The sequence below is a fragment of the Lonchura striata genome, chromosome 1, assembly GCF_050655825.1.
Source record: "Lonchura striata isolate lonStrDom1 chromosome 1, ASM5065582v1, whole genome shotgun sequence".
In the NCBI taxonomy this organism is placed as follows: domain Eukaryota; kingdom Metazoa; phylum Chordata; class Aves; order Passeriformes; family Estrildidae; genus Lonchura; species Lonchura striata.
This window is the reverse complement of record NC_140703.1, coordinates 28048449-28075986: the sequence shown is the minus strand read 5'-3', so window position 1 is coordinate 28075986 and position 27538 is coordinate 28048449. Positions and strand designations below refer to the sequence as shown.

At 46.6% G+C, this 27538-nt stretch overlaps 1 protein-coding gene across 6 annotated transcripts in view; it reads left to right on the top strand.

Annotated features, from left to right (window-relative positions):
• The window catches only part of IGSF11 (immunoglobulin superfamily member 11), a 140439-nt gene extending 132632 nt beyond the window's left edge, over positions 1-7807 (top strand). For all 6 annotated transcript variants that reach the window (XM_085591651.1, XM_031505550.3, XM_021549104.3 and 3 more), the window contains 6 exons: positions 384-547; positions 1720-1927; positions 2715-2870; positions 3874-3996; positions 4228-4378; positions 4994-7807. In XM_085591651.1, coding sequence (XP_085447777.1) covers positions 384-547; positions 1720-1927; positions 2715-2870; positions 3874-3996; positions 4228-4378; positions 4994-5444 — 1253 coding nt within the window. In that variant the 3' untranslated portion in view covers positions 5445-7807. The remainder of the gene's footprint in view (positions 1-383; positions 548-1719; positions 1928-2714; positions 2871-3873; positions 3997-4227; positions 4379-4993) is intronic.
• Positions 7808-27538: the final 19731 nt, after the last annotated feature.

Below are 27538 nucleotides of genomic sequence, written 5' to 3'. Positions count from 1 at the left end.
GCATTTTTCTATTGGTTCAGGCTGGGGACACACTGTTCAACGTAGGTGACAGATATTGGCACATTATTGTAAATCCAGCACAGGTAGTTTCTGGTATTTAATGTTTGTAACATCCCACTGAGGGCAGAGCCCCACAGGCTGCCCTGCAGGACAGAGCTGCGGCAGGGCAGCAGAACATGTTAGAGATAAGCAAGAATAAACAACCTTGAAAACAGCACAGATGAATTATGACTTCTTCTTTGGCAGCGGGGCAGAAAGACAGAGACTTTTTACCATCTTGGAATCATCAATACCTCAGATTCCGACAGGAATGGGATGCTGTGTTGTGACCTGCCACTGGGGCCACCTGCAGTGCTTTGAACTGTGTGTTCTTCTCTTTCCAGGTCTGGTGTGTCCTCTGGAGGTGTCAGTCAGTTCAGGGAGTATCCAGGTTGCCCGAGGCCAGACAGCAGTGTTGCCCTGCACCTTCACCACTAACGCTGCTCTCACTAACCTTAATGTCATCTGGATGGTCATTCCTCTTTCCAACGCCAACCAGCCTCAACAGGTAGGTCTTTTCTGATGGGAACATATATTTCCTTGGGATTTTCCTGTTCCCCACCATGTTCTGGATGTAGGCCCTCTACGATGCTGGGTCTATGGCTGTCCAAAAAATTCATTGTCCCGTCACTGCTGAACATACCCTCTGGATACTACATGCATCTGTTTTCTTCAGTGTTTTGTTAAGAGATGCACATTGTGTCCTTGGCTGGATGTGCAGCTGGGGCAAGTGTATGTGATACTGTGTTGCTGCCCTGGGCCTCTGATGTTTGTGTGTTCAAGAGAGCACAGGAGATGTAATCCAGGTTTTGGCGCACTGGATGTAGAATTTGGAGGGCCTGGGAGTAGCTGCAGCTTTAAACCTGTGAAATCTATGCAAAATGTCATCTAACACATAACTTCTCATAGCATAGACTCATAGCAACCTTTTATTTCCCTTTTTTTCTTCACTGTCTATAGCTTTTGCAATACTAGCAAATGAGAGTATATAATGGTGGGCACAAGAATCATAGCCTGAGATATGCTGGCCTGCTTTTTTTGCCCACATTCTCTGACAACAGAAGAACACCATTTCTCTGAAATACATCTTGGGTCACACTGCCCTGATCACATTTTGTATTCAGTGTGAGAACCTGCACTCAAGAATACTTGCTCCTCAGGGACTTGGTCTGAGCACAGTCTAACTGGCAGAGGCTGTGCAGGTTCAAAGGTTACACTGCCTGTCATTCAGCTCATCCCAAAGATCTTCAGTGAGCAGTGTCAAATCATGGCAGGATCTTACTGACAGACACTCAAAATGATACTGTCCATTGGGCAGATGCTTTTCATCAAAATATTCACTGACCTGCAGAGAGCCTCTGCTTCTGTACATTGATCCTGTCCAGATGGGTAATGACTATCTTGTGAGGGAGACTGGTATTGCCAGTCCAACTACACCAGAAGATTTGGGTATCTTTCTGGTCTGTTACCTTTATAAACATTTTTATTGATGTAAAATGGGCTACAAAGTGTGTTCCTGTTTTGGAAAAAGCACCTGTGCTAGGATGTATATTGAGGTTTGGTTTATTCAGAGATCCTTTAGTAACTGGTCCTTTTGGCTTTGGAAGCTCATGTTTTGCTTGCTGTTCTTCCTTCTTGCTCAGTTCCTGTGGAGTGTTTGAGCCTTCCTTTCTTTTCCAGGTTATTCTCTACCAAGGGGGTCAGATCTTTGGTGGTGCACCCCAGTTCTATGGGCGAGTGGGGTTTGCTGTGACAATGCCAACCACCAGTGCCTCCATCTTCATCAACAACACTCAGCTATCGGATACTGGCACCTACCAGTGTTTGGTCAACAATCTTCCCGACCGAGGCGTCAGGAATATTGGAGTCATTGGACTGACTGTCTTGGGTGTGTTTATTGGTATTATGGGCGGGGGTCAGGGGCAAGGGGACCTCTGTGCATGATAGTGCATCATGAACAATATGGTACTGTGTGTCTTTGAGCCCACCGACATCCCATGGGGAGGAATGGGCTGCCTTGTGGGTACTGTGGGATTTTGTAGGGCACACAGACTTCATATGCAGGCAGTGTGTAATGAAGTTTTAAAATATGGTGGAGAGAAAGTTTTTGTGGTGGTGTTGTGATATGGAGTTGCAAAGAAGCAGGAATAAAGTATGAGGGCATCCTGGAGTGCTGGATGGAGAGTAAGGGGTTTGGTGCATAGCAACAGGAGAAGAGAATGACTTTATATCTTTGCTTCCTTTCCATGAAAACTGTTAGTTCTGGATGCTCCCACTGATGCTAAATACTCCAAAGTGCATGCCATTATAAAGATATGAAAGCAAAACCCAATCACAGTAAATTCTGTCAGCCACTCTGTTAACTTTTACAATCCTTGCTGTCTCAAAGACAGAAATTTTCACCTTTTTTTCAATGGAGGGATCTAAGAGAACTGGGTCCTGTGAAAGCCAGCAGTAGTCTGTAAACCCTGATGGGCTGGTGGGTAAGGAATCTTTGTGTGAATTGTCACCTCCCAAACCATAATGAATTCTTGTCTGCTGCCTTGTTCTTGTCCCCTTGACAGCTCATGCCACTGTCCTTGCTTTCCCCAGCAGCACATGTCCAGAGTGAGCCTGCATTCCACTGTTTGGTCACATTTCCTGATTTGCTATCACCTTGCCCTCTTCTCTCGCAGTTCCTCCTTCTGCCCCGCTTTGCAGAATCCAGGGGTCCCTGGACGTGGGCAGCGATATCACACTGACCTGCAGCTCGGAAGAAGGCATCCCCCGGCCAACATACCTCTGGGAGAAACTGGACAATGTCCCCAAGTTGCCCCCAACTGCCACACAAGGTGCTCATTCTGTTGATTATCCTCTTTATTTCCCTGGTAGCAGTCTGGGCTGTCCCTTGTCTGAGCTGCCAGAGGTGGCATGGCTCATTGAGCATCAGCCATCATTTGCATGGTCCCTTTATTGGAATGAAGATTCCTAAAGCCCACGGTGAATGGGGTACCCTCCAGAGGCCACTTAAATTTTTGAAGTTTTCTTGGTCCAGAAACATGTTCCCCATTGAAAAACAAGGATTGGGTTGAATGGAAGAGGGAGAGAGTGATTTCTGGATGTTCGCATGTGGCTGGAAATTTCAGCTGCCAACTCACCTGCATTTTAAACCAAATGAAAGGCTTATAGAATGGAAACGGGGAGAAGAGAGGCAGAATCATCCCAGGAAAATATGGTCAGCTTTCCACACTTATACCACAGTTCTCCAATAAATTACTGCCAGAGCTGCTTTTCAGATCTATGGAGAAGCAGGGCTCTGACCAAACTGGTGTTTCCCAGCCTCAAGTCCTACCCTTAGGTTTTCTTAACCTAGGTGTCCTGATCAAATACTGATAGCTGTACTTTTGCCCTTTATTTTGCTGTATTTTAAGAATATGGCAGCTTTCAGTTTCATATAATTCAGTAATGAGGAATATTGGCAGAGCAGGAAATGGGGAGCCCAGGGATGGGAGAGTAGGGATTCTGCAGAGAGACTGAATTCAACAAGTAGATCTGGGTATAGGTAATTTTGCATCTCTTTCTTCCCTGTTCTTGCACAACACAGAGAGTCCCAAGCTTTCATCTGCACAAATTCCTCTATAAGAAAAGAAAGAAACATCTAGTGTAAGCTCCTTAAGGACTAATCTTGTCTCTGTGTGTGTATGTGCACGCACAATGCTTCCATCTAAAGGTTATTTCCTAATTTATTTCTCTCTTAATAGTCTCACACCAAAATTCTCTGTTTGCTGGCTTTGCCTTTTCATGGTTTTCCTCAAGCGGGGGAGGGATTTAAATCCTTCTTTTCTCTCTGACTAGACCAAGTCCAGGGCACTGTCACTCTCAGAAATATCAGCACTGCGTCCTCAGGTCTTTACCAATGTGTGGCTTCAAATGCCATTGGAACCAGCACTTGCCTTCTGGACCTGCAAGTCATTGCACGTAAGTATTTTGCCAGGGAAGGCTTGGCCACCTGCTTCTGTCTTGTGACAGTAAGGTGTGTAACCATATTTGCTGTGAGCCACCACGTGCCTCTCTATCAGAAGATAATCATGCCTTGGAATGGGAACATTGCCTTTCTCCCCTCCCAAGCCTCAGCAGCTTCATGTGCTTATAGAAGGCCACAGCCCATCCCTGATTTCTTCTCCATGCTCTGTTCAATCATCTCCACAGCTCACCCACGGAGTATCGGCCTGATTGCAGGAGCAGTGGCCACAGGTGCTGTTGTGCTCGTTGTTTGCATTGTGTTGGTGGCTGTAGCACTGTTCTATTGGAAAAATAAACACAAAGAAGAAGAAGAGGAGGAAATTCCCAATGAGATAAGGTAAGGGTTGGGGAAAGCTGGTGGTGGGGGACCTCCAAGCAAAAGCTGCAGCTGACAGCTGAATGGGAAACCTCATTTTTGTTAATTCTGGGTGTGTTCCCTGGGATCAGGGAAAGATGTCCTTATATGTTCAGAAAATGGAGGGAGAAAATGAAGAATGGTAACAATACATTTTGTGTTCAGTATCGCCTATAATGCCTTTAATCCCTCTGCCAGCAAGAGGGATGGGACTTCATGTTGTTATTAGCTCTGTAGGAGAGTGATGTGGTGGGAATTCTGACCCATAATGTGATAGCTGAAAAGCTCTGGAGATATGACTATGATATTTTCTGGTCACAGAGGTTACAGTCACAGTTACCACTGTCTGGCACTGCCTGACTTTCTCTGTAGACACAAGAGCATGGGTCATTTGCCTCAGTGGCAAATTTGGCACATGGAGCACACAGGTAGGTCCTGCAGAGAGCGATGAGCAAATGGGCCAAGGAGCAATCTGATTCACACTGGTGCTGTCCTTCTCCTTGAATCAATGGTGACCCCAGCATGGTGGTTGGGGGTGGGGGTGTTGGACAAGTGGGCCAGTGTCCTCCATATGCCCTCACACCTTGTCCTTCCCAGGGAGGATGACCTGCCACCCAAATGCTCCTCTGCCGCCAAGACGTTCCACGCTGACGCGTCCTCATCAGAGAACGACACCCTCACCTCGTCCAACACCTACAACAGCCGCTACTGGAACGACCCCAAAGCCAACCACGCCACAGACTCCTTCACCCGCTTCAGCAACAGCAACGATGCTCACCAGCCCCCCTTCTCCCGCTCAGGGAGCACCAGTGCCCGCCCCGTCTATGCCAACGGCGGCCACCCGTCCCCGGCTCCCCCTAAGACACTGGTGGTGACGGCCAGCACGGCGCCGTCGCCTCAGGAGGTGATCCGGAGCAACGGCTCGGTCAGCAGGAAGCCGCGGCTGCCGCACACCCGTTCCTACGCGGTCAGCCAGGCCACGCTGGAGCGGATCGGGGCTGTCCCCGTCATGGTGCCCGCCCAGAGCCGGGCTGGCTCCCTGGTGTAGGACCGTGTTGGCGGCTGACGGCTGAGCAAGGGGCCTCTCATCTCCTGGCGTGGGGTGAAGAGACCCTACTCCTTCCTGAAAGGCAGCGAGGCGGTGGGGGCGTCACACATTGACCTCTCCGCCTGCCCTCCCCTCTCGAGGCTGCTGCCAGCTGGTGGGACAGCCCTGGCCAAGCCGCTTTCCCCCCAGCTGCTGGAGCTCCTCGCGCCAATGGACGCCACGGATGTGCCAAGGCCGGAGGAGCAGGGAGGTCGGGATGTGCTCCCGGGCTGCTGGGCCCCAGCTGGGACATGCACTCGGGCCTGACCCTGGGGAGAACTTTTGCTTTTTTTTCCTGTTGGTTTTCTTGGGGACTGATTCCATTCATTTGGGTCTTTCAGGGAGGTTCGGGAGATATATATATATATTTTTTTTTTCCATTGTTGTTGCTGTTTTGTTTCCAAGAGGATGATGACCTGTGTTAGGGCAGGAAAGGCTGTGCAGCCCCAGCTTCCCATGGCCCTGGCCCCACTGTTGGATTAGGGAGAACTGGGTGTTGGATTAGGGTGCACTGGGGCTGGGTTTGGGGAGGCATGGGACAGGCTGGGGGGGTGAGATGAAGGCACAGCCACCAACCCAGTCAAGGGGATGGTTGGGTGAGGGTGTGGGCCAGGAATCATTTGTCCTTATTTTTTGCAGTTCTTCCCCCCACCTCAGCACACACAGACACACACACACAGACACATGCAGATCCTCAGACTGGGTGTTTCTCCTGCACGAGGTTGGAGTGCCACCAGAGCCCTGTTTATAGCTGTGGAGGATGCAGCCATCTGAGCATCTTTCCCTGAGACACTCGGTGCAGGGCAAGGCTGTACCGCTGCTGCTGCTGTTGCTGCTGTTGCTGCTGCTCTAGGGCTTGGATCTCTTTTTTTCTTTTTCTTGGGGTGTTGCTGTGGTTATTCAGGAGGCAGAGAGGAGCAAGATGGTGTCACAGAGCACCAGGCAGGTTCATGAGGCATCTGTTGCTCCTGGGCTGCTCTGATTTAGGGCAAGTGACTTCAAACCCCACAATTTTGATGTTTGCATGGTGGATTTTATTCATCAGGCTGTGCAGGGCTGGGCAGCATGGCAGGGCTTGGAGCCTTCACAGAGAGGCATCAGAGTTTTCATTCCTGCTCTCCCACAGACTTGTTAGCAGGATTTGTTTCCTGCTTTAGAATGCAAAGGCTTAATGAAAGCCCACACACTATCTCTCTGCCTCCCCCACTTCCCTCAATGTCCTGGGACTGGGTACTGGTGGCATCTGCCAGTGGCCCTGCCATCTCCTTGCAGCCTGGCAGGTGGTTGTGGCTCTACTTTTTTCTATTGCAACTAAATAGCCTTAATCAAAGCCAAGAGTTGAAACCTCTGAAGGAACCTGATGCCACTTGGAGGGCTGGACTGAGGGCTGGGATTTCCTCTCCTAGAGAGCACTGGTTCAAAGAGGCCATGCCTGGATAGATGTTTTATCCCTCCTGCATAACACCAAGCCTTGCACAGGCAAAGGCAGTGATCACCTCAAAAAAGCACCAGAGCTCTCCCAGGTCTGCTCTTGGAAAAGCAATGTGGGGAGTCACAGGTGACTTCCATAGTTCTTACATTGGAAAAAGGGTCTGTTTAAGCCAACAGACTCTTCCTCATCCCCACTTTCCTTGTCCCGGCACGGCTTTACTTTCCCTAGCAGTGCACAAACCTTGGGCAGGACCTTCTACCTAAGCAGTACAAATGCAAGCACAGACTCTGAGGAAGAGGAGGGAGAGGTGAGGGCTGGGTTCCCACATGGACACACTGGCTTTTTGGGAGACTGGGAGCTCCCAAGCAGCACTAGGTTTGAAGCATGGCTGAGACTTTGTGCCTTCTTTTCTTAAAAAAAAAAAAAAAAAAAAAAAAAAAAAAAAAAGGAGATTAAAAAAAATAAAAATAAATCCAACTTCCCTTCTTCCCCCTCTATAGCACTGCATCCAGAATGTGTGCAAACCCCCCTGGTGGTGCAGGCAGGAGGTTTCTTTGTGTGCACACATTTCACTGGAGCAGTCCTGTTTCCTGCCTGTCTGCTCACTTTGCTGCTGGGGGGTAGGATTGATGGGGGAAAAAAAGTGGCTTTAGAAACCCTAATGTGGGAAGAAAAAAAACCCCAAAGCAATCAAAGAAAAGCCCAGACACATTCTCTCTGCTTTTGTAACAACCCCTGTGTGACATTTACAGGAACACTGCCCTCAGCAGGCGCCCTCCTCTACTGGGAAAGCTCTTCTGGTTCCTGCCCTCCATAAGACTGTTTGCTCCTCTTTCTTTGTTCTTTCTAATTGTATAAAATTCAATAAAATTTTATTCATATAAAAAAAGGACTTCTGCCTGCCTGCTGCTGCTTTTTTCTTCCTCCTACCTAATTCTGTAACTACAATGACTTTGGCCATTAATACTTATCCTTGATGTGACTGGCAGTAGGCAGTGACCACGCAACCGAGAGCTGAATCTTTTTAGGCCAGCCTATTTGGTAGTGAGCTCTGGTACTCGAGCCTTGTTTTTCACATTCATAATAGTCTGACACATTGCCCTTGAATGTACAATTTCCCAGGCTTGCAAGGTTGCTACTTCTCTAGCCAAAGGTGAGTTTTATTTTCTGTCTTTTGGCAGGGGAGACCCTATGCTGCTTTGAGCGATGTGGGGAAATGTTTTTTTATAATTGCCAAATTTTGCTCATGTATTGGTTTTCCAAGCAAAATCGTGACATCTTTAAAATCTAAGATTCAAAATCTAAGTCACTGACTTTCTTAGATAAGTTTGATGGGGGGAACTTTTAGGAATTTAACTGAAGTGCTGATCCCCATAGACAGAGCTTGTAAAGTTTCAGTGTCTGAGCGTTCACACTCTCAGGGCATAAGGGGACTGCAAAGCATATACTTCTTAGTCTGTATCAACAGCTACTACCAGAAGGTTATTATTAGTTAGGACAACCTGATGTTTTGCCAGGGATTTTGCATTTTTCTCTCCATGTTTCATTTTTCCAATTTCTTCTCTAAAATCCCACAGATATTCTGAAAGTGATTATTAAAGCTAGAAACCTGCAAATCCAACAGCCCTGCTGCACATGCATAATGTTCTTATTCCTGGGTATTTTTCAAAACCTACTTTGAAATACTCTTGTAAATGCGTTTTCAGCTATAGACCTTACTGTAAATAAGACAGCTGCATTGCCATTTTCAGGAAGTTGACATAGGAATCTTAATGTTTCCATTTATCACCTTTTGATCGTGCAATCTTGATGTGACATTAATAGCATCTTTACATTTTATTCCCATGATAGCCCTGTCAGTAGTCTGCTATACTATCCATCCCTTGCCACTGGTTTGCTCCTTACATCATCCTTCTACATGTCTTGTTGATCCAGAGTAGAATTGCCTTGGATGTGGGATGGTTTGCTAGGTTTGTGCATCACCTGGAATGCTGGAGTTTTAACCTGTAAATTCTGCCTAGCAAGGCAAAAAAAAACCCCAAAAAACCAAAAAACACCCAAACAAAACAAACAAAACAAACAAAAAAACCCAAAACAAAACAAAACAAAACAAAACCCCACCAATTAAATAACTTGATAGTGCTCCAGAGTTTTAATTTATCAGTAAAATTCAAACAGAAGTTCAAGCTATTGCAGCATTAAATAAAAGTCACCATTGAAATGGTTGAGTTTGCTGACAGCCTTCGTTCCAGATGTGCCATAGGGATTATCCACCACACACCATGGATGTTACTTTAAATGTTGGTACCTATGACTATGTCACCTTCTACCAAAAAATATCAGAGAGGAACTTGTTCTGAAACAAGGATTAACTGTACTTTTGAGTGCTGAGACAGAAATAACCATGAGAGGATGCTTCACACTTTAGAAGTGGATATCTTTTTAGAGGCTGGTGTAGATGAGAGCTCAGTTAAAAATATTTGGGAAAACTGGTCTGCAGACTGCCAGAAGTTTTTTTTAACTTACACAGCTTTTGGACTCATATCTGCTGATTCATCTGAACTAAAAAAAAAATAAAATTACTCAGATGCATGCACTTCAACGTACTCTTGCTGAAACACAGATGAGTTTCCAGCGGAAACCAGTCTAACAGATGGTATCCTGTCCAAAACTTCCCGGTTTCCCTGTGAGGATGGGGGATGCTCAGGACATCAGTCTTCCTTACATCATGTTTTAGGCCCTCATTAAGAGGACATCAAATCAGGGTAGTCTCAGATGCCACCCAGGAGGTAACTGGGTGATGGTACTGGACAGAGGAAATCAAACAAATATTTTTATATTGGAGGAATGTTAATGATAATCATGGTTTCATCAAGTACATTGGTAAGCTTTTGCAGGTTACTGGATTTTTCTTGAAAGCAACATTTGACATCTCAGCCTTATTCACTTGAGGCATGCATGTGTCTCTCTGTGTCTGCACTCTAACCTGGATCTTCCCAGCCATGGCACCACTGGTTTTTGAGCAGGTGGATGAGTCTGTTCATGTCTGCCACCACCAGGTGGACCAGGTGAAGGTTCTCTTATGGTGGTCTTGAACATTTCCAGCATGTGGAAAACTGCGACAGTACATGCCTTTCACAAGTTCACTTCTGAGCAAACCCATGAACATTAACTCATGGCCTCTGTTTAACAGAAGCCTGGAATGAGCTGTTGTCAGGTTTCTCAATGACTGAGTTGCCTTTCTTTCTGTGCTTTTTTCAAGTGCTGCTGGCTATCCTGCCTGCAGCTTGTTTTCCTGATGCCAGCAAAGCTCACCCACTGTGCCCCTGTTACAGGTCTGTTCTTGACATGAGAAAGGCAAGAGGTGCTGGTGAGGGTCAGGAATATGGGTGTTGAGAGAGGGAATGCAGTGTCACTGAGCTCACTGAGCCATGTCTCTTCTTGGCTGATGAGTAGATGGACATCAGAGACAAAGCAAGCCTTGAAAGCAGGGAGAGTGAAAGGCAGTGGCTCTTTTTCTTCACATTGCTTTCTTCCACGTCTGCCTCTGAGCATTGCGTGTGCCTGAGGATGCTACTGAGAATTACCAGGTCTGTGACCTCCTAAGCAAAGGAGGGCACATACAAGGAATTTACTGAGCCTTCCTTGGCAGTGGCTCAGAGCTCTTGTTGGCTGGTGGACAGCACAGAGAAAGGTTGTCTTAGGTCACCTACACAGCCATGGAGCCAGAGTGGAAGATAATATATGGCAAGAGCTTTGGAGATGTAAATGCTGTTTTTTAGGGAGGAGAAACTTGGTAGTCTTGAGACTTCCTGACTCTAGAGCTCTGGCATATTTTCTTTGATGTGTTTCCATGGACAATGACAGCTAAAAAAGCATTTTTTCCTTTAGCAGACAGCACTGCTAATGTGCAGGAACGGGGCGGTGCGCATGGCTAAGGATCAGACTCCTTACTAAGCCTTCTAATGCCATTTTCTGCTTGTTGTTTGTTCCTGATTTCCTCCTTCCTCCCACTTCCTCTGTAACATGTTTGAATGAGAAAGTGGGTTGGCAGGAAATTTAATCTATTCATGTAAAAACAAGCAAAAAAGCCCCAACCCCACAAAACAAATAGCAGGAAAGAGGAGAGATTAAGATGCAGCTTGCGTGGTTGGCTGGCAAGTGATGCTTTAGCAGTGGATGTAGCCTGGGTCAGGTCCTGGATTTGGACTTATTAAATCATACTTGGGAAGGGATGATGACTTTCTTCCAGTCAATATGCTTTAATGGGAAAACTGATGTGCATGTTCAAAAAGGCTAAGGGACTGGATACAGTAAAGGCTCTATAGTTTAATGCTTGTATTTAAACCCACTATGTTTGGTAGAGTCTGCCTTCCTGGATGCTATCAATATCTGCAGAATTTCTCTCAAGTAGCTAATTTTTCTTGAATGATCACAAGACCTTTTGGCAGGCAATCACCAGGTTGTTGTCCATGTGGACATTTCAGACGGGAAAGCCGTGTGGTCTGGGTTGCAGCAGCACTCTTTAAGGTGTGGCAGTTTCTAATGTTGCAGAGTAGTCTAGAGACTTTTTTTAGTGCTTGGAATCACTGGTACATCTTTTCCATCTGGGATCCTCTCCCCTCCTCTTAGATTGAGACTTATGGCACATCTGCCTCTGTGCTCCACATGAAGAACCAAAGGCAGCAAAGGCTAGAATTAGCTCCATAGAAAATCCAGTGTCACTTTAGACTCTCAAAATTAAGATTCTTAGGGATAGAAACTATTACAGAAATGTGCAATGGACAGTGTTGGGGAGGATGAATAAATATGGTTGCCTGGCATAGGATTTACAATAGTACAGCCAGGATGAAAACAATCCCCCCTACTGGCTGGACAATGCCCTTACCTGCAGACAGGTCCAAAGGTCAAATGGACTGTTCTATCTCACCCCCAAAATGTATGGGTCACCCCACACCTGTAACCCTCCCCTGAAACATCAGGTGTCTGTGACCCCATTGGCCCAAGTCTTGTTCCAGCCCACCTTGAAGCCCCCTGATAAGGGGTCCCTGAGGAGCCAGACGCTCTCTTGGAACCTCCACCCTCTCCTGGAGCATCCTCTTATCTCCCTCTACCCCTTGTCTCTCCCTTCCCGCACTCCCTAATGCCTGCCACATGTCATGTCTGGCGGCTCCATGCAGGGCCTTTCACCCTCTCTAATAAACCTGATATTCTAAGAGCAGCCTTCAGAGATCTCTCGTCTCCATCCATCCAAACCGTCCTGGAGCACAGAATCCCTGCAGACAGAAAGCGGTTTTCTTTTGGCTGTGGTTTCCTGCTGGGATTAATATGTATACAATCAAAGACTAACTTTTGGTGACACAAACAGCAGTAATAGGTGCACAAGCACACAGATCTCCCAGCAGCTCTCTCCGGGGGGCACTTGCTCAATGGCTGCAGCCTGCAGTCTGTTCCTGCTATTTGTGAACACAGTCTCCATGGTTTTGTTTGCTCATCTTCCTTGGCTGTGAGCGCATCCTCTACTTGCTCATCCATGCTCGGGGCCACGCAGGAGGTTGAAGCACGACAGTAAAAAGGGGGAGAACGCCCCGTGCTTTTGCTCAGCCCAGTCACCCAGAGCACACATCCCGCTTGTTTCCCGGGATAACCTGTGGTGTAGCTCCCAAATCGCGGTGCCTTTCGCCGCTCCTCCCGTCATCCCACCAGTTGCACACTGGCCAGGGAAAGTTGTGTCCTTGTTGGAAAGCAGGCGGGGAGCTTCGGGGCTATGTTCGCAGAGCAGCTGCACATTCTAATTTCCTCACTGCTTCCGGATTTGGGTCACAAAGACCGCCTTTTTTGGTGGCTCTACGCTGACATCCTCTGGAGGGATGAAGAAATTCCGCGATTCCCGTCGCTGCTCAGTTCGCCCGCACATGGCTGCGCCTCCTTAGGGGCTCCCGGGTTTGGCTTTTCCCCCTTGTGACCCTGCAAAGGTCAAGATGCTCTGCCCCTTGAGATGAACACCTCTTCCTTTTTTTCTCCTGCGATTGTCTCTCAGGATATGCTCTCAGCCTTGTGGTATCTGCTATGCTGGGGTGAAGAGGCTTGAGTACTTTGTGTCCCGGGAGCAAATGGTCCTCACCACAGCGTGCCTTTAGCCTCCCAGCTCCTTCTCTTGTTGTGATGGTCTGTGGTTCAAAGGCATGGGGGTACATAGACAGTGCCAGGGAACAGATGGGATGCAGTGTAAAAAGCTGCTCCCCCATATTTAACGGTATACAACACTGCAACTGGCTGGTTATGGGCTCACAGCTGACTTTAATTTGTCCTGCTGCCCTGCTGAGGCTGAGAGGAACTGCCTGGCTGACTTTTCTACCTCCTCCACACTGGGGCAATGTTTCAGAGCTTAGGAGAGCACCAGTGGAAGAACCACTGCAAACTAACTTTCATGTGCCTGCCGGCCAGCTCTGGAGATTCAAGGATTTACCGACCTTGTGAAACCAGCAACCATATCCCTGCTCATTAATGGGCCCAGATTAGTTGCAGCAGCAAGGACGCACAGAGTTTGGGGTCAGATATGAGAGCAAAGTAGTTGCTCATGCAAGTCCGGCGAGGCTTTGGTTCAGAAGGAAAGGTGATTATATGCAAACCTACCAAGTTTGATTTTCTTTTCAGCTATGTGTTGATGGAAAGAAGGAAACACGACCCTAATAGATTTTGGATGTGACTAAGACTCCAAAGCATTTCGTTTTACAAAGAGCCACCTCCAGCCCCAGGCAGTGGACTCCTGGGATATTAGAAATCAAAACTTGGTTCCAGACCTATGTTTACTAAAGATGGTGTATGAAATAGTCCTAACCACATTTGAAAGTTTATCTACTCAAATACTATTTTTCTTGAAACATGGCTCATAATCAGGATTTTCATGTCATGCCCTCATTTCAATTCTTGTCAGTCAAATCAAAAGCATTCAGCCCATGGGGCTTTTCTGGTAGCCTTTCAGCTGAGTTTTAATATAAACATTGTGCCCCCATCTGTCCCCAGCACACGCCAGACCTACAGGATGTCTAACCTTTCCTTCAAGTGACACAGAGTTCCTTGTCCACTGGCTGGGAGGGAGCTGCAGCTCCTGACAGCTCTGTCATATTTCTAAGCACAGAGTTCAAGATCTGTATTAAAATTGATCAAATCAGTCTCTGCCTGTTTTAAATTGGTTCTTTTTGGCCACAAATAATTCTTGGACTGTAGATTTGTGTTTTCTTTCCTTTTCCAAAGGTTTTTGGAAGTTATCATTGACTGTCTATCTTGTAGATATAATGGCCATACATCTTTGCAAGATATTTCAGTTCTTATAAACAGAAGTGTCAGCATTAGACTTGTGCTATTCAGAGCAAATCCATTGATTTTTAGTCTGAATCACAAAGGAAAGGGAATAGATTTCACAAACACAACTGCTACACAAGATATTTGTGGGAGAGAACAGTTGTGAAGTTTAAAATATGGTCACTATGGTTCTTCCCAATGTATGAATTTCTTTCATCTCCTTTTCATTGTTCATTTAAAGCTTTTGGTGGATTTTCTGCTGCTAAGCTGTACTTAATAAGCAAGAAGAATATTCCTTTTCATACTAACAGATTATCTTTAACACTCACTACTGCTATTGGAGTCAATGCTATTGCATTGGGAATCCTCCACTCCTACATTTCCTCCTGTCTTTATCAACAATGAGATCAGGGACAAAATGAAATTGTGGTGTGACTTAGAGAAGTAAAGAGAAAACCCCACCTGAGAGTGGCACACAATGAAATGGAGCTGTTAAACTGATGGAGTTAACCTGGGGCAAACCCGATGTGTGTGTGAGCATGCATTTGGGGCTGAGAGCAGGGTAGGTCACTTTAGGGGAAATGAATGAAGGCAGCATTAAGTTAACTTACAGCAAGGGTATTCACCCACAGTAGCACCTCAGTGTTTGGAACACTGGTTTGCAGGCCAGGTGGTATTGAAGCCATAAAACACCTTCATATAGTTAAGCCAAGTTATATTCACCAGTCAGTCACATCTCAGCCACTAGAGAGTTAAATTCAAACTCCTTTTTCAAGCTTAAATATAACTGTTCTTTAAATAATTCTTTACTTTGTAGGTATGTGATTTATATCCTTTAAGGGAAGGAAATTACTCAAGAGGATAGAAAAAATAGTACATTAAATGAAGACAAATACATCGGGTGCTTGTGATCCAGCAAACGTGCTGCTGGGATTCTAGTCAGATCTGGGTTTCACTCTCAGCTTGCCTTTGACTTGCTGAATTACCTGAGGTAAGCAGGAATGCAGGCACCCATCCTGGGGGGCCACAGCTGGGTGCCTGGAGTGCATGTCAGAGGCAGACCTGGTGGTTAATCTGAACATAGGAGCCTGGGAGTGAAAATATTAGCTCTAGTCTCACTGAGACTTTTGTTCCCCAACTGGAAAATGAATATAATCATAAGGAGCAGGATTGAGAAGGATTTATTAAAAAACCCCCCATATAATCTACACATACATGCGCGTGTGCATGTGCACACACAACCCCCCAGAGTCTGATCTAAGAGATCCAACTATATTTAATCCTCTGCTGAAGGATGGTTGGCTTGCTCTTAAACATCTCTGCTCAGAGAGTCTACAGTCTTACTAGGCACAAGGATAAAAGGGAATGCTTCCAACATTGGTTTTGACTGGCCGCCTCATAAGAGTTTTATATTTGAACTATAATCTACCTATTTCTTCATATGCACATTGCCAGCTCTGAGTGTTAACTTTGCCAGATACTGCAGAGAGGATATTCTAGGAATACACAGAACTCTGTATTTCTCATTGATTTGCACTCAGAGACTAGGATTTTCTTTAATCCTAGCCTATATTTTCAAGGAGCTGCCTAGTTCATTCACCTCCTCTGTTGACATTGCAGCTCTTCAAAGCAGGTGACCAGCCACATTCAAATTTGCTCTTAGGAGATGCAAGAAAGGATTTAATTCAGTTGTAGTAACCCCTGCATATCTGGTGGCTTCATCTAGTGGATAGGAAAGCTATGGGGGGGCTGTTTTTATTTAGCACCAAGCAAAATCAGTACCGTGGGTGTTCCCTAGGCACAGGAGAGCTGAGTATTATCTCCACAGGCAGGGCTGGGGTTAGAGTAGACCAGGCCAGCAGTCTTATCTCTCCCAGGTATGGCTGGGAGCTCTCTCCAGAGCCCTCCTCAAGCCTGAATGGAAAGACAAACTTGCTTTGCTAATTGGAGAAAAAGAGTAAGTTATGAGTCTAATGTTTCTGGTACTCCCTGTAGAAAATAGAGAGCTTTGGCTCTCTTTTGCATGTTTGGCTCTCTCATGTTGCTTGAAAGCAGGACCATCCAGTGGTTTTGGGGAGCAGCAGGTGGGTTTTAAGACTTGCACTGCTAACAGAAGGGGCACTGCTGCTCTTTGGAGTGGCACAAAACCCAGTCTTCTCTGTAAACTGGTGTCAGGATTTTATCAGTGCTGCACTGGTGGTTCAGCTTTCTTTCAGGATACCAGGTAGAAGCATCAGCTCTGTTGCCTGGGCTGCTTCTGACAGTGGCTGCAGCACTAAGAGATTCCCACCATGTTGGTTATTTGCAGTCATGGAGTGTGCTCAGGGTGAACTGGTGAAAACAGCTGTTGAGAGCCTTCACAGTGAATACAGTTCCTTTGCACAGTGACAGCCACAGCACAGACAGGGCAGCTGCATCTTTCTCAGTGCTGTCCCTCCTCATATGCTTCATTCCCAAGATAGCTTCTTTTCAAGCCCTTTCCCAAAGGCACAGTGTCCTACTCCCTCAGCCTCCTGCTCCCAGTCCTAGGTTTCTCTGGTTTTCTCCATCTCTTCCCCTCTTTCATCTCTTTATCCTCTCTTGGTGTTTGCCTCAGAGAGGACTTTTGTTCACCAGCTCAGTTTTGCCTCTCCTACTGCTGAAAAGCGTGTTCCCTTTCTGTGGAGATGCTTCTTCCCTTCCCTTCCCTTCCCTTCCCTTCCCTTCCCTTCCCTTCCCTTCCCTTCCCTTCCCTTCCCTTCCCTTCCCTTCCCTTCCCTTCCCTTCCCTTCCCTTCCCTTCCCTTCCCTTCCCTTCCCTTCCCTTCCCTTCCCTTCCCTTCCCTTCCCTTCCCTTCCCTTCCCTTCCCTTCCCTTCCCTTCCCTTCCCTTCCCTTCCCTTCCCTTCCCTTCCCTTCCCTTCCCTTCCCTTCCCTTCCCTCTGTTCCAAGCCTTCTCTCTTTTCCCTCTCTCCTACCACTTTTAGTCCTGTCCTCTCTAGTCCATGTGGCAGAAGCCTCTTGTTCAGTTTCCTCTTCCTCACTCTGGCTTTCAACTCTGTGCGTTTTTACTTCACCCATCCTTCCTCTGTTCATCCTTCTTCTGTCTCCTACCAATTGCCTCCATCTCCCCCAACTTTCCCAGTTGTGAGGTCCATTTAGCACCTGTGTGAGTCTCTGTAGAAACTCAGGTGATGGCTGGCAAGTTGCAAATATGGTGAGTCCAGTGATTTTACCAGCACCCAATGACTTTGTTTTACCATCTCTTCAGAGGGCAGCATGGTCTTGTCCAAACCTCTGTAACTGAATGGTGGTGGCATCACACCTCACACCTGTGCAATAGGCTTATCTCTTGGCTTTGCCCTGCCTCCAAGGTGCAGGGCTTCTGTGTGAATTATCACAGCATTACAGAATGATTTGGGTTGAGAGAGACCTCAAGGATCATCTTGTTCCAACTTCCCTGCCTGTGGCAGGGACACCTCCCACTATACCAGGTCGCTCAAAACCCTATCCAGCCTGGTCTTGAACACTTCCAAAGGCAGCCACACCTTCTCTGGGCAACCTGTTTTAGTGTCTCACCCCATTCACAGTGAAGAATTTCTTCCTAATATACAATCTATTTCTAACCTTTTTCAGTTTAAAGCCATTCCCCCTTGTCCTATCGTGCTATTGTAAGAAGACCCTCTCTATCTTACTTGTAGACCCCTGTCACACTATGACATGAAATAACTCACACATGGATGCTAGATGCAAAAGAGGGAAGAAAAGAACTAAAAAAGAGATTTTATTTTCTGACTGCAATATAAAGAATCCTAAAAGCAACAGCAGATTGGTGGGTGAAATTTCCACTTCTCCAACTACACTGGTTAAACTAACAGTCTGTCAATGTTCTCTACCTACAAAGAAGAATGTAAAACAATCATTTGTTGCAGAGGATGGATAAATATAATTATTCATAAATAATACAGCCAAGATAAAATAGTCCTCCCTGCTGGCTGGACAATGCCCCTGCCTACGGATGGGTCCAGGGGTCAAGTGGACTGTTCCATCTCACCCCCCAAAAATGTATGGTTCACCCTGCACCTGTAACCCTCCCCTAAAACATCAAGTGCCTGTAACCCCATTGGCCCGAGCCTTGTTCCAGCCCACCTTGAAGCCCCCTGAAAAGGGGGCTCTGAGGGGCCGGCGGCCTCTTGAAACTTCCCTTCCTCTTGGATCTTCCCCTCCTCTTGGAACTCCCCCTCTCCTAGAGCATCCTTTTGTCTCTCCCCTCCCCCACCTCCTTAAGCCTCTCCACGTGCTGCATCTGGCAGCTCGAGGCAGGACCTTTCTGCATCCCCAATAATCCTTATACCTCAAGAGCAGTCTTGAGAGATCTCTCGCCTCAATCCATCTACACCATCCTGGAGCAGGCAGCAATCGCTACAATCATTATTTAAATAAACAGTGTGAGAAAAGTTAGTAAAAAGATGTAAACATCAGAAGACATAAAAAACTTTTAGAAGAACTTTAAAACTCTCAAAAGAACAAAACAACAGACCCCCTTTAGATACTGGAAGGTTGCCACAAGATCTTGCTGGAGCTTTCTCTTCTTCAGGTTGAACCCCAGTTTTTTCACCCTGCCTTCATAGGAGAGGTGTTTCAGCCCTCTGATCCTTTTTATGACCTTTCCCTGGACTTGCTCCAACAGATCCACACAATTCCTGTATTGGGGGCCTCAGAGTTTGGTACAGTACTCCAGGTGGGTCTTGCAACAGCAAAGTAGAGGGGCAGAATCACAACCCTTGACCAAATGCTGATAACAGCCCCCAGATTCCCAAATTATGAGATGTCCATCCAAATCCACCCCTCCTTAGAGAGACGCACATGAGAGATAAATGGCCTTCATGTCAACTGTAGTTCATTGAGGATAGAAAATAAAATGAGTAATGAAAACAGCCAGCCCTGTTCCTGACCTCCCTTAGGGCTTAGCAGGGAGGCCAGATAGGATGTGGAGACCAGTTGGCCTCATGAGCTGGTGTGTTTGTGCTAGACAAAGACTGGGCTGAGTGGGCAGGAGCCAGTGTTTGGAAGAAGCTAGCCATGATACTATATGGACAGTCATGGTTACCTGGTGGACAGAGAGCTTTGGTCTCCAAGGCTGTCAAGGTAGCAGCTTCAACTATCAACCCATATCCTTTTTGCAAGGTATCAAAATCAGAGTTTGACGTTCAGCTGCCAGATGGAGTTTTTTTTTTGTTTTTCTTTTTTTTTTCGAGGGGGGGGTGGTAGGGGGAATATATATCCTTGGACAGAAAATAAATCTCAGTGACAGGAAATAAATGGAGGGCACCGAGTTGTCACTTTTAATAGACCATGAAAATGAGGATTTCTCTCTGGGTCACCTCTGCAGCCCCGCAGAGGTTCCCCTGACCTGGCCGCTGTGACCGTCGGAGCTGAGGGGGTCCCGAGGAGAGGAGGAGCCGCGGTCCTGTGGGGCGCCGGAGCCGCACCCGCTCCGAGCCCCTGGGATCCCGCAGAGAGCAGGAGCCGCCCCCGCTCCGAGTCCCTGGGATCCCGCAGGGTGCAGGAGACACAGCCCGCTCCGAGTCCCTGGGATCCCGCAGAGAGCAGGAGCCGCAACCCGCTCCGAGTCCCTGGGATCCCACAGAGAGCAGGAGCCGCACCCGCTCCGCTCCGAGTCCCTGGGATCCCGCTGGGCGCAGGAGCCGCCCCCGCTCCGAGTCCCTGGGATCCCGCAGGGTGCAGGAGACACAGCCCGCTCCGAGTCCCTGGGATCCCGCAGAGAGCAGGAGCCGCCCCCGCTCCGAGTCCCTGGGATCCCGCAGGGTGCAGGAGACACAGCCCGCTCCGAGTCCCTGGGATCCCGCAGAGAGCAGGAGCCGCAACCCGCTCCGAGTCCCTGGGATCCCGCTGGGCGCAGGAGCCGCCCCCGCTCCGAGTCCCTGGGATCCCACAGAGAGCAGGAGCCGCACCCGCTCCGAGTCCCTGGGATCCCGCAGAGAGCAGGAGCCGCACCCGCTCCGAATCCCTGGGATCCCGCAGAGAGCAGGAGCCGCCCCCGCTCCGCTCCGTGCCCCTGGGATCCCGCAGGGTGCAGGAGACACAGCCCGCTCCGAGTCCCTGGGATCCCGCAGAGAGCAGGAGCCGCAACCCGCTCCGAGTCCCTGGGATCCCGCTGGGCGCAGGAGCCGCCCCCGCTCCGCTCCGAGCCGCCGGGGCCGCACGGGCGGCGGCCGCTGGCGGGCAGGGACCGTCGGGGGGCAGCAGCAGCCAGCGCTTGGCAGCTGCACCCCCGGGAGCTGCCCGCATGCTCCCGACTGACGGCGAGCTGCGCCTGATCCCCACGGCCCTGCTGCCTTCCTAATCCCCATCGCATCGGGCTGCGCGGCGGTGACGCTTTAACATGCAGCATATGCACCCCTTTTCCCTATCCGCCGGGCTGTTTGTAAACCTAATTTAAGCGAAATCTCTCCCTGCTCTTATCGTTTCGCATCGCTCAGAAAGAATGGGTGGGAGGGGGGAAGTTAAATCAAGTAAGAGAGTTGCCAGCAATACATTATTTTCCCTTCCCTTTCTAGTACCATTTGTAACCATTCATTTACTGCGTAGGAAGGACTTGGCACCCTTGGGTGCAACCTTCATGTCTTTTAAGGCCGATGTCAGAGAGGAAAAATCCTCTAGGTTTCCTGGAAAGGGGTGAAGGAGACTGAGTAGCAGATTTACTTCCAGCTGGGATCCATCACAGTCCTGCTTTGGTAGGAGAAGGGTCAGCTTGAGTGAAGGGCTGTGCTGAGCCGCTCCAAGGCTGGGGTGGCAGCAGGCAGTACACAGAGGGAAGCAGTGGGATTTTGAAGAAATGCACAATTTCTTCTGGAAGTTATTAAAAAATGTCATGTGATTTGTTTGCAGATTAGTTCAATTTGTTTGTTTTTGACAATACCTACAGCTATTACCAGGGAGCAAGGAAGCAGCCTATGGTGTCCCAGAAAGTAAAACCCATGAAATTTGATTAAATTTTACAGTTAGAAAGGTAGAATATTTTACCTCCATAAATTCCTACCAAAGTAGTTTTAACCAGCTACAGGTTTTTCCCTGTCATTCTTCCCTGCTGAGATGCAGCTTTGCTGTTTAGTGTTTAACATCTTCTGCAATACAAAGGAGGGTTTAATTTTCATCCTAAGTGAAGTATTGCTTTTTTTTTAATATATTGTTTTCTTTGTTGTTTGTTTCTTATCATGATAAAAGTGGTAGGAAGTTTTAAAGATAAAAAAAGGCCATGGCAGTTTTTTCAAGGAGTTTAGAGCTTGCTCTTCTGAAGGATGCCAGAAGACTGACAGTAAGAAGAATGAGAGGGCACATTTCATATGTGCCTTTGTAGTTTTTTATTCAGTAATGTCAGTGTGTTTGGAGGAGCAGAGAAATGCTCACAGGTGTCTGAGAAGAGACCTTGGAAAGGCAAATATCTCATTGAAGGAGAGACTTGTAGAATGGCAGGAAGAGCTTTGCAGAAGGGATCAGGAAATCGTCTTTGGTCACAGGAGCCTTTTGGAAGAGGCAAGAGGCTACTCAAGAGGCTTCAGCAAAGCTGTTCCTAGAAAGCTGAGTGAAGACACAGGTGCAGACAAGTGGGTTGTCAAGGGAAGGGCAAAGTGTGTCAAATGGCCTGCAGAGGGGAAAGAGAACTGGTGAAGAATGGTTTTGGAGGTGTTTTGGGCATAAAGATGAGAGAGAGGGTAATGGTAGCAGCATCTTGTATACACTGAAGCTCAATGTGTTTCATGGTCAAAGCTCAAGGTAACACAGGTCCAGAGATGGGTTTGTTATGTTGGATACATCCTGAAGGGTCTGTATCAGGGCTTTTTTTGTACAATGAATGCAAATACATTTCCAGTGGCAGCTTGAAGGTCTGTATTACTATTATTCATCCTGTAAATAAACCTCCTGTGAAACTGCCTGGCAAAAAAAGAAAGATCGTAAACATTTGGTATGAAATTTCCATGCAATATTTTCACAGCAAATGTATGCTTTTCATGGGAAGGAGCATACATATTTTTCATCATAAAAATAAAAAAATTAAATTTTGGTATTTGTTTACTGGGATGGGCTATTTTTTTTTTTTTCCTCTTTCTCCCTATCATCTTGTTTTATTTCTTTTGGCTTTGAGTTTCTTGACATAAAGTCAACATTTTCTCCATCTGGGGACATTTGCTATTCTCTCCTATTTGTCAACATATTTATCTGAAATATCAACTGAGAAGGTCTCTGGATTTTCTTCTCCACTGTGAAGAGAGCTACATGGAACAATTCAAACCTTAGAAATAAGAAAAGAAGCCTTACAATTAGCATTGTTGTACCAGCCTGTGAAATCTCTTCCTAGATGTACACCAGTTGTACTGAGAGGGACACGTAGCCCCTCTTGTTATCTGCCTGAGGTTTTCAGGGTCTTGCTGCCCTGCTGATGAGGAAGCAGGGCCAGCAGGTGGCTGGATGGCTGTTTGGAGCCCCTTTGTGAGGAGCAGCTGGATTTGACACCACTGGCAGCACTCTGCAACACAGTGATTTGATGAGAGGAACATCTGCTGAAGACAGGTAACAGGACAAGAGAAACCTGCAGGCTTGCTGAATGGTAACTCAATTGTCAAGCTAGTGTTTGCAACACAGTGTGTCCTACTTCATCCACTTTCTTCTCCAGAGAGGTGAAGGATGCTTATGGACACCCTGGAAACATTCTGTATGGACTAACCCGCTGGAAAGCTGTTTGGCAAGAGGCAGCTAGGTCTGGCTGCAGCTCAGAACTCACCCATGTTACTTCATTATGAGAATGTTAAGTATGAAGTAATTATCCATCTTTCTTGGGTAACAGCAGAACACATGGAGATGCTGCACTGTAGCCATTTTCCTAATTGTGTCTGGTGGTGACCCTCCAGGAAGGACTGAGGACAGCAATTCTGACCCTTCACTACTGTCCAGTGGAGTATGCCTATCCTGCCTCTATACAGAACAAAATCAACTGGCCATCCTTCAGTTCCTTTCCCAGTCCATTGTGCTGCTCTGGATGGCTTAACCCACCCAGTTAGATTAACTAGGCTGATTCCTCCAAGGGCTGAAGGAACAGAGGGAGAAATTCACTGTGAATATTGGTTCATATTTGAAAGTGAATTTTCATTCAGAACAGAGCCACGTCCACATGACTGCTGCAGCTAAACCAACCAAGCATTGAATTGAGACTATTCATAACAAACTGTCCATGAATGGCCTGCAGGGCAAAAACTATCTGCAGGAGAAATTCATAGGCAATTTTGACTAATGAATGAATTTGGGAATTTGGCTTGCAGTTTGCAAACAATTCACAAATAGAAAAAAAAGTGCCATATGAAACTTATTGAATAAATTATTTACAGTGAAATATTTGTTCAGCTCTAATCTCTGTAACATGTATAGTTTATGGTGTTAGAAAGCATTTTAGGATTAGCTGTGGGAGCTATTTTTCAATGAAAAAAACCCCTTCCATTCAGAACAAATATATGAAAATCTGCTAATGTCACCTGCTGCAGAGGGAGCCTGGTAAAGAGCTCATTGGGAAAGGACACTTGGATGCCAGCAGTGTCCCTGGGCTCTTCAGAGCAGAAGTTAAAGGCTTGAAATCAGTTGTTCTTGCTGATTGCAGTAACTGAGAACAAAAGTGGGGCAATGACCTATGTGTGGCAGCCATTTGAGAGTAATTTTGCTTCTGCAATGGTATCCACTGGGACACTGAGCTGTGATCAATTTTCACCCAGGTTAAAAGAAACAACTCAAACCTTGTTATTTAACAAGGGTGTTTATATATTAGAGGCAGTAAATGTTAATCTGCCCAGAAGTTCTTTGCAGCCAGGTAGAGCATGACTTTATGCCTTTAATCCATAGCATTTTAATGCTGCTAATGCTAACAAGTCCTGCTGTGAGAAGGCTAGGTACCCCTTGAATAAATATGCTTTCAGGTTCATGCGAAAATGTTCCTAACTATCCTCTCTTTGGTGGGCCTCTAGATTCTGTTCAAGACCAGCCTTCTCCTTCTGTGCATGGGCTCTCCTGCTGCAGGGTCTCTTTGGCTGGGCCCTATCCATAACTCCAAATGCTTGCCAGCAGCCCTCAGTACCTTTTTTCCTGGCATGGAGTGGCATGGAGCAGGACCAGCTCAATGCTGCTACATGACCCAGGCAACATACCCCTCCTTTGCAGCAGCAGGAACTGGCTTCACCTTGGCAAAGCTGGAAGTGGAGCTGACTTCTGAAACTTGTCTGACAGTGGAAATAAGGTAACTCAGAAAATGCCAATCCAGGACAAAATCAAAAATGTTTCCATTTTGTGGTGGAAATCCTGGACAGCACTTCTGTGTGCACTTTCAAGTAGTACGATGACCAGCTGTTTTTTAAGTCCATCCTGCTTTTTTTTCCCTCAAATACACTGAAGGCATCTAAACTGAGTCTGGCTGGGAAGAGATACATGATGCACAAAGCCATCATATGGGGGGAAGCTATAGAAGCAGCGTGCATGGAATTCCATTGGAGATTAATAATGAGTTTGGTTTGGCATTTCATGACAAATGTCTTCAGGGAATAAACCTCATTCAACGAATGTGGGTTCGTGCTGCTCCTGTTTCTCACAATATTATCAAAGGTGGCTCTCACCCTTCCTTCTCTTATCCCATTTCTGTTAGTGTTCCCTCCATCCGTTGTTCTTCCATCCCCTCATCCACCGTGGCTCATTTGCCAGATCTCCTTCCTTGCCCGCTCTGGATACTGGCTTCAGCAGGTGAAAACTAATCCAGAATGCTCCATAGCAGACTTTTTTATGGTAGCAGTAGAAATAGAAACACAGACAGTGAGAGCAAATGAACATTGGCTCATACTCTTGTTCTTTGCCTTTAGTAATGTTGATGTTTCAGGAAATAAATGGCTCAGATTTGACTGTGAAGACATTTCCAAATGTATGGAGGTTTTAAAGCATTTGACTTTAGAACAATTACTGTTAAAGTCTATTAATTTTGTGGCATGATTTAGATGTCAAAAAACGAGAACTTACAGCAATGATAGTACTCTATTTTGGTACAAACAATGCATATCAAAGCAACTTTCCTGGAAGTGCCCATCTTGCAAACACTCCCTTTCAAATTCTGATTCATTGAGAGGAATAGGAACTGGAGGAAGCTATCCTGAAGCCATAATGGAGAATTCTTAAGTTAAAAATGATCTTAATAACATTGTTCTCTCTTTTTACAGCTCACTTTCATTATTGCAAATCAATGTTTCTAAGTAAGGGTCTTCTGTTATCCTTAAATCTTACTGGGTGATAAAGCAAATTTCTGAATAATAGGACATGCATTCAGACACTGGAACCTATTTGGGCTGCTTTGTCTTTATTTAAGCTCAGGCTGGCAAAGCCTTGTTTCATCTGCTGTCCTGTGTGTGGCACTGTAAAGTCGTGAAGAAGGAGCAGGGCCTTGGCAAGTCCTCACAGTACTGCTCCTGCATTGTGAGCAGACAAAAATCACCATGTACCTCTTTTGGGAAGGGACAAAGGAGCAATAGAGGAGAAATCAAGAGAAAGCAATGCAGTGAAAACATGGTGCTGACTTAGGACCTGTGGAATTGTAGTGAACCCAAAGACTCATTCACAGAAGTGTGGGCAGAGTTTCTTTAAGTTTTGCTTTTCCCTAGCACTGCCCTTAAAGGAAGCAGGACCCTGGGCAGAGAGTCCAGAGGGCAGTATTTTAATCAGTGTTCTGACAAATATGAACTATGGAAAAATGTTGAGTGAATTTGAGTTAATTAGCCTGCAGAAAAGAAAGCTGAAGGGGGAAGGTGGTAGCAGTCTTTTAAAGGCTGCTACAAGGAAAAAAGGCAATAAACTGTTATTCTCATCCATTGTGGATAGGACAAAGAATAATGGGCTTAAACTGCAGCAAGGAAGATTCAGGCTAGAAAGAAAATGGCCATGGCAGTGAAAACCCAAAATTATTGCCTGGGGAGAATGTGAAGATTCCATCACTGAAAAGTCTTTTAGGAGCAGATTAGGTGGGCATTTGCCATGCATGGTTTAGTTATAGTTCATCTTACCTCATGGCAAGGGACAAGATAAGTGGTATACTGAGGTTCCTCCATGCCTTTCTACTCTGTGGTTCCAGTTGTGCCTGGAATTCAGTCTGCTCCATACACAGATTGGAGAACTGGTGTCAGAGGCAAGAAGAAAACCCTCTCACAATTAGAACACTGATTCTGTGCTCCCTTGTGCTGTGCTGTGTTCTCAAATGCCTGTTGAAAACACATTCAGGTGGGTTCCCTACCAGTGATGTTGGGATATTGGTGTTAGGGGGAGGCTGGAGTCATGGACAGTTGAAACAATAGGTGTCCTCTGCAACAAGAGATGCCCTGTCACATTTATTTTCACAAATAGATAGGCTTGGTTCAAGATAGTTGGTCAAACTAAGCTGTTAAAATCATGCTCATGCTTCAAACATTTTTCAGATTTTTTTTCTCTAAACCTTCTTTGTCCTGATCCCTGTTACAGTTTTTTAGTAATTCCTGAAAGTCCTTTTCCCCATGCTGGTTTATAATGTTCCTGATCTTTCTCCTTTTAATCCCAGGAGAATTAACCAACCAGTCCATCTGAAAGCCACACAGTTCTTCCTCCTCTTTCACCCTCCCTCTGCTCTTTCAACCTGCCCCACAGAGAGCCCACTATCCTCAACGCTGTCAAATCCTGACAAAACCAAACAGAATAAATGCTGTTCAGTTGCTGTGCATTTATGCCCCAGTCGTTGCCTTTCCCCTCAGAGGAGGAGGGCTGGGCATCTCTGACTGTTTCTTTGACCATATGGTGACACCATCTCCGTCTTTGTCAATTCATGATGTTCCAAAAATCCTCACTTCCTGCTCCTTCCCAACCGCCAAGGTCTCTCCTGTGCTGTCCCAGATGTTATGCAAAATACAGCAGGCATTTATCACACCAGGCATGTTTAGATGATTTATAAGGCAGTGCCACCTGCCCTTCAGTCTCCCAGAAACATGTGCTGCTGACATTCTACAAGGAAATGCTTGTTCCTCCAGTCTAAACGGCTGGTGACAGGCTCTGGAAACCAGGTGGGCTGGTTTTCTTGTACCCGAAGGAAAAATCATAAAAGAGGGAAGGAGGAAAGCAGGTAGTTTGCTGAAGACCAGCACCTGTGCACAATGTTCCTGAAATGATGAACCTTGATTTCCAGGCCTCCTCACCCTGAGGCACAATCACACACACCTTCCTGGCTGCTGCTGTCCCAGCTTTCTGGCACGGCCCCCTGCCTGGGGTAAGTTTCCTTTG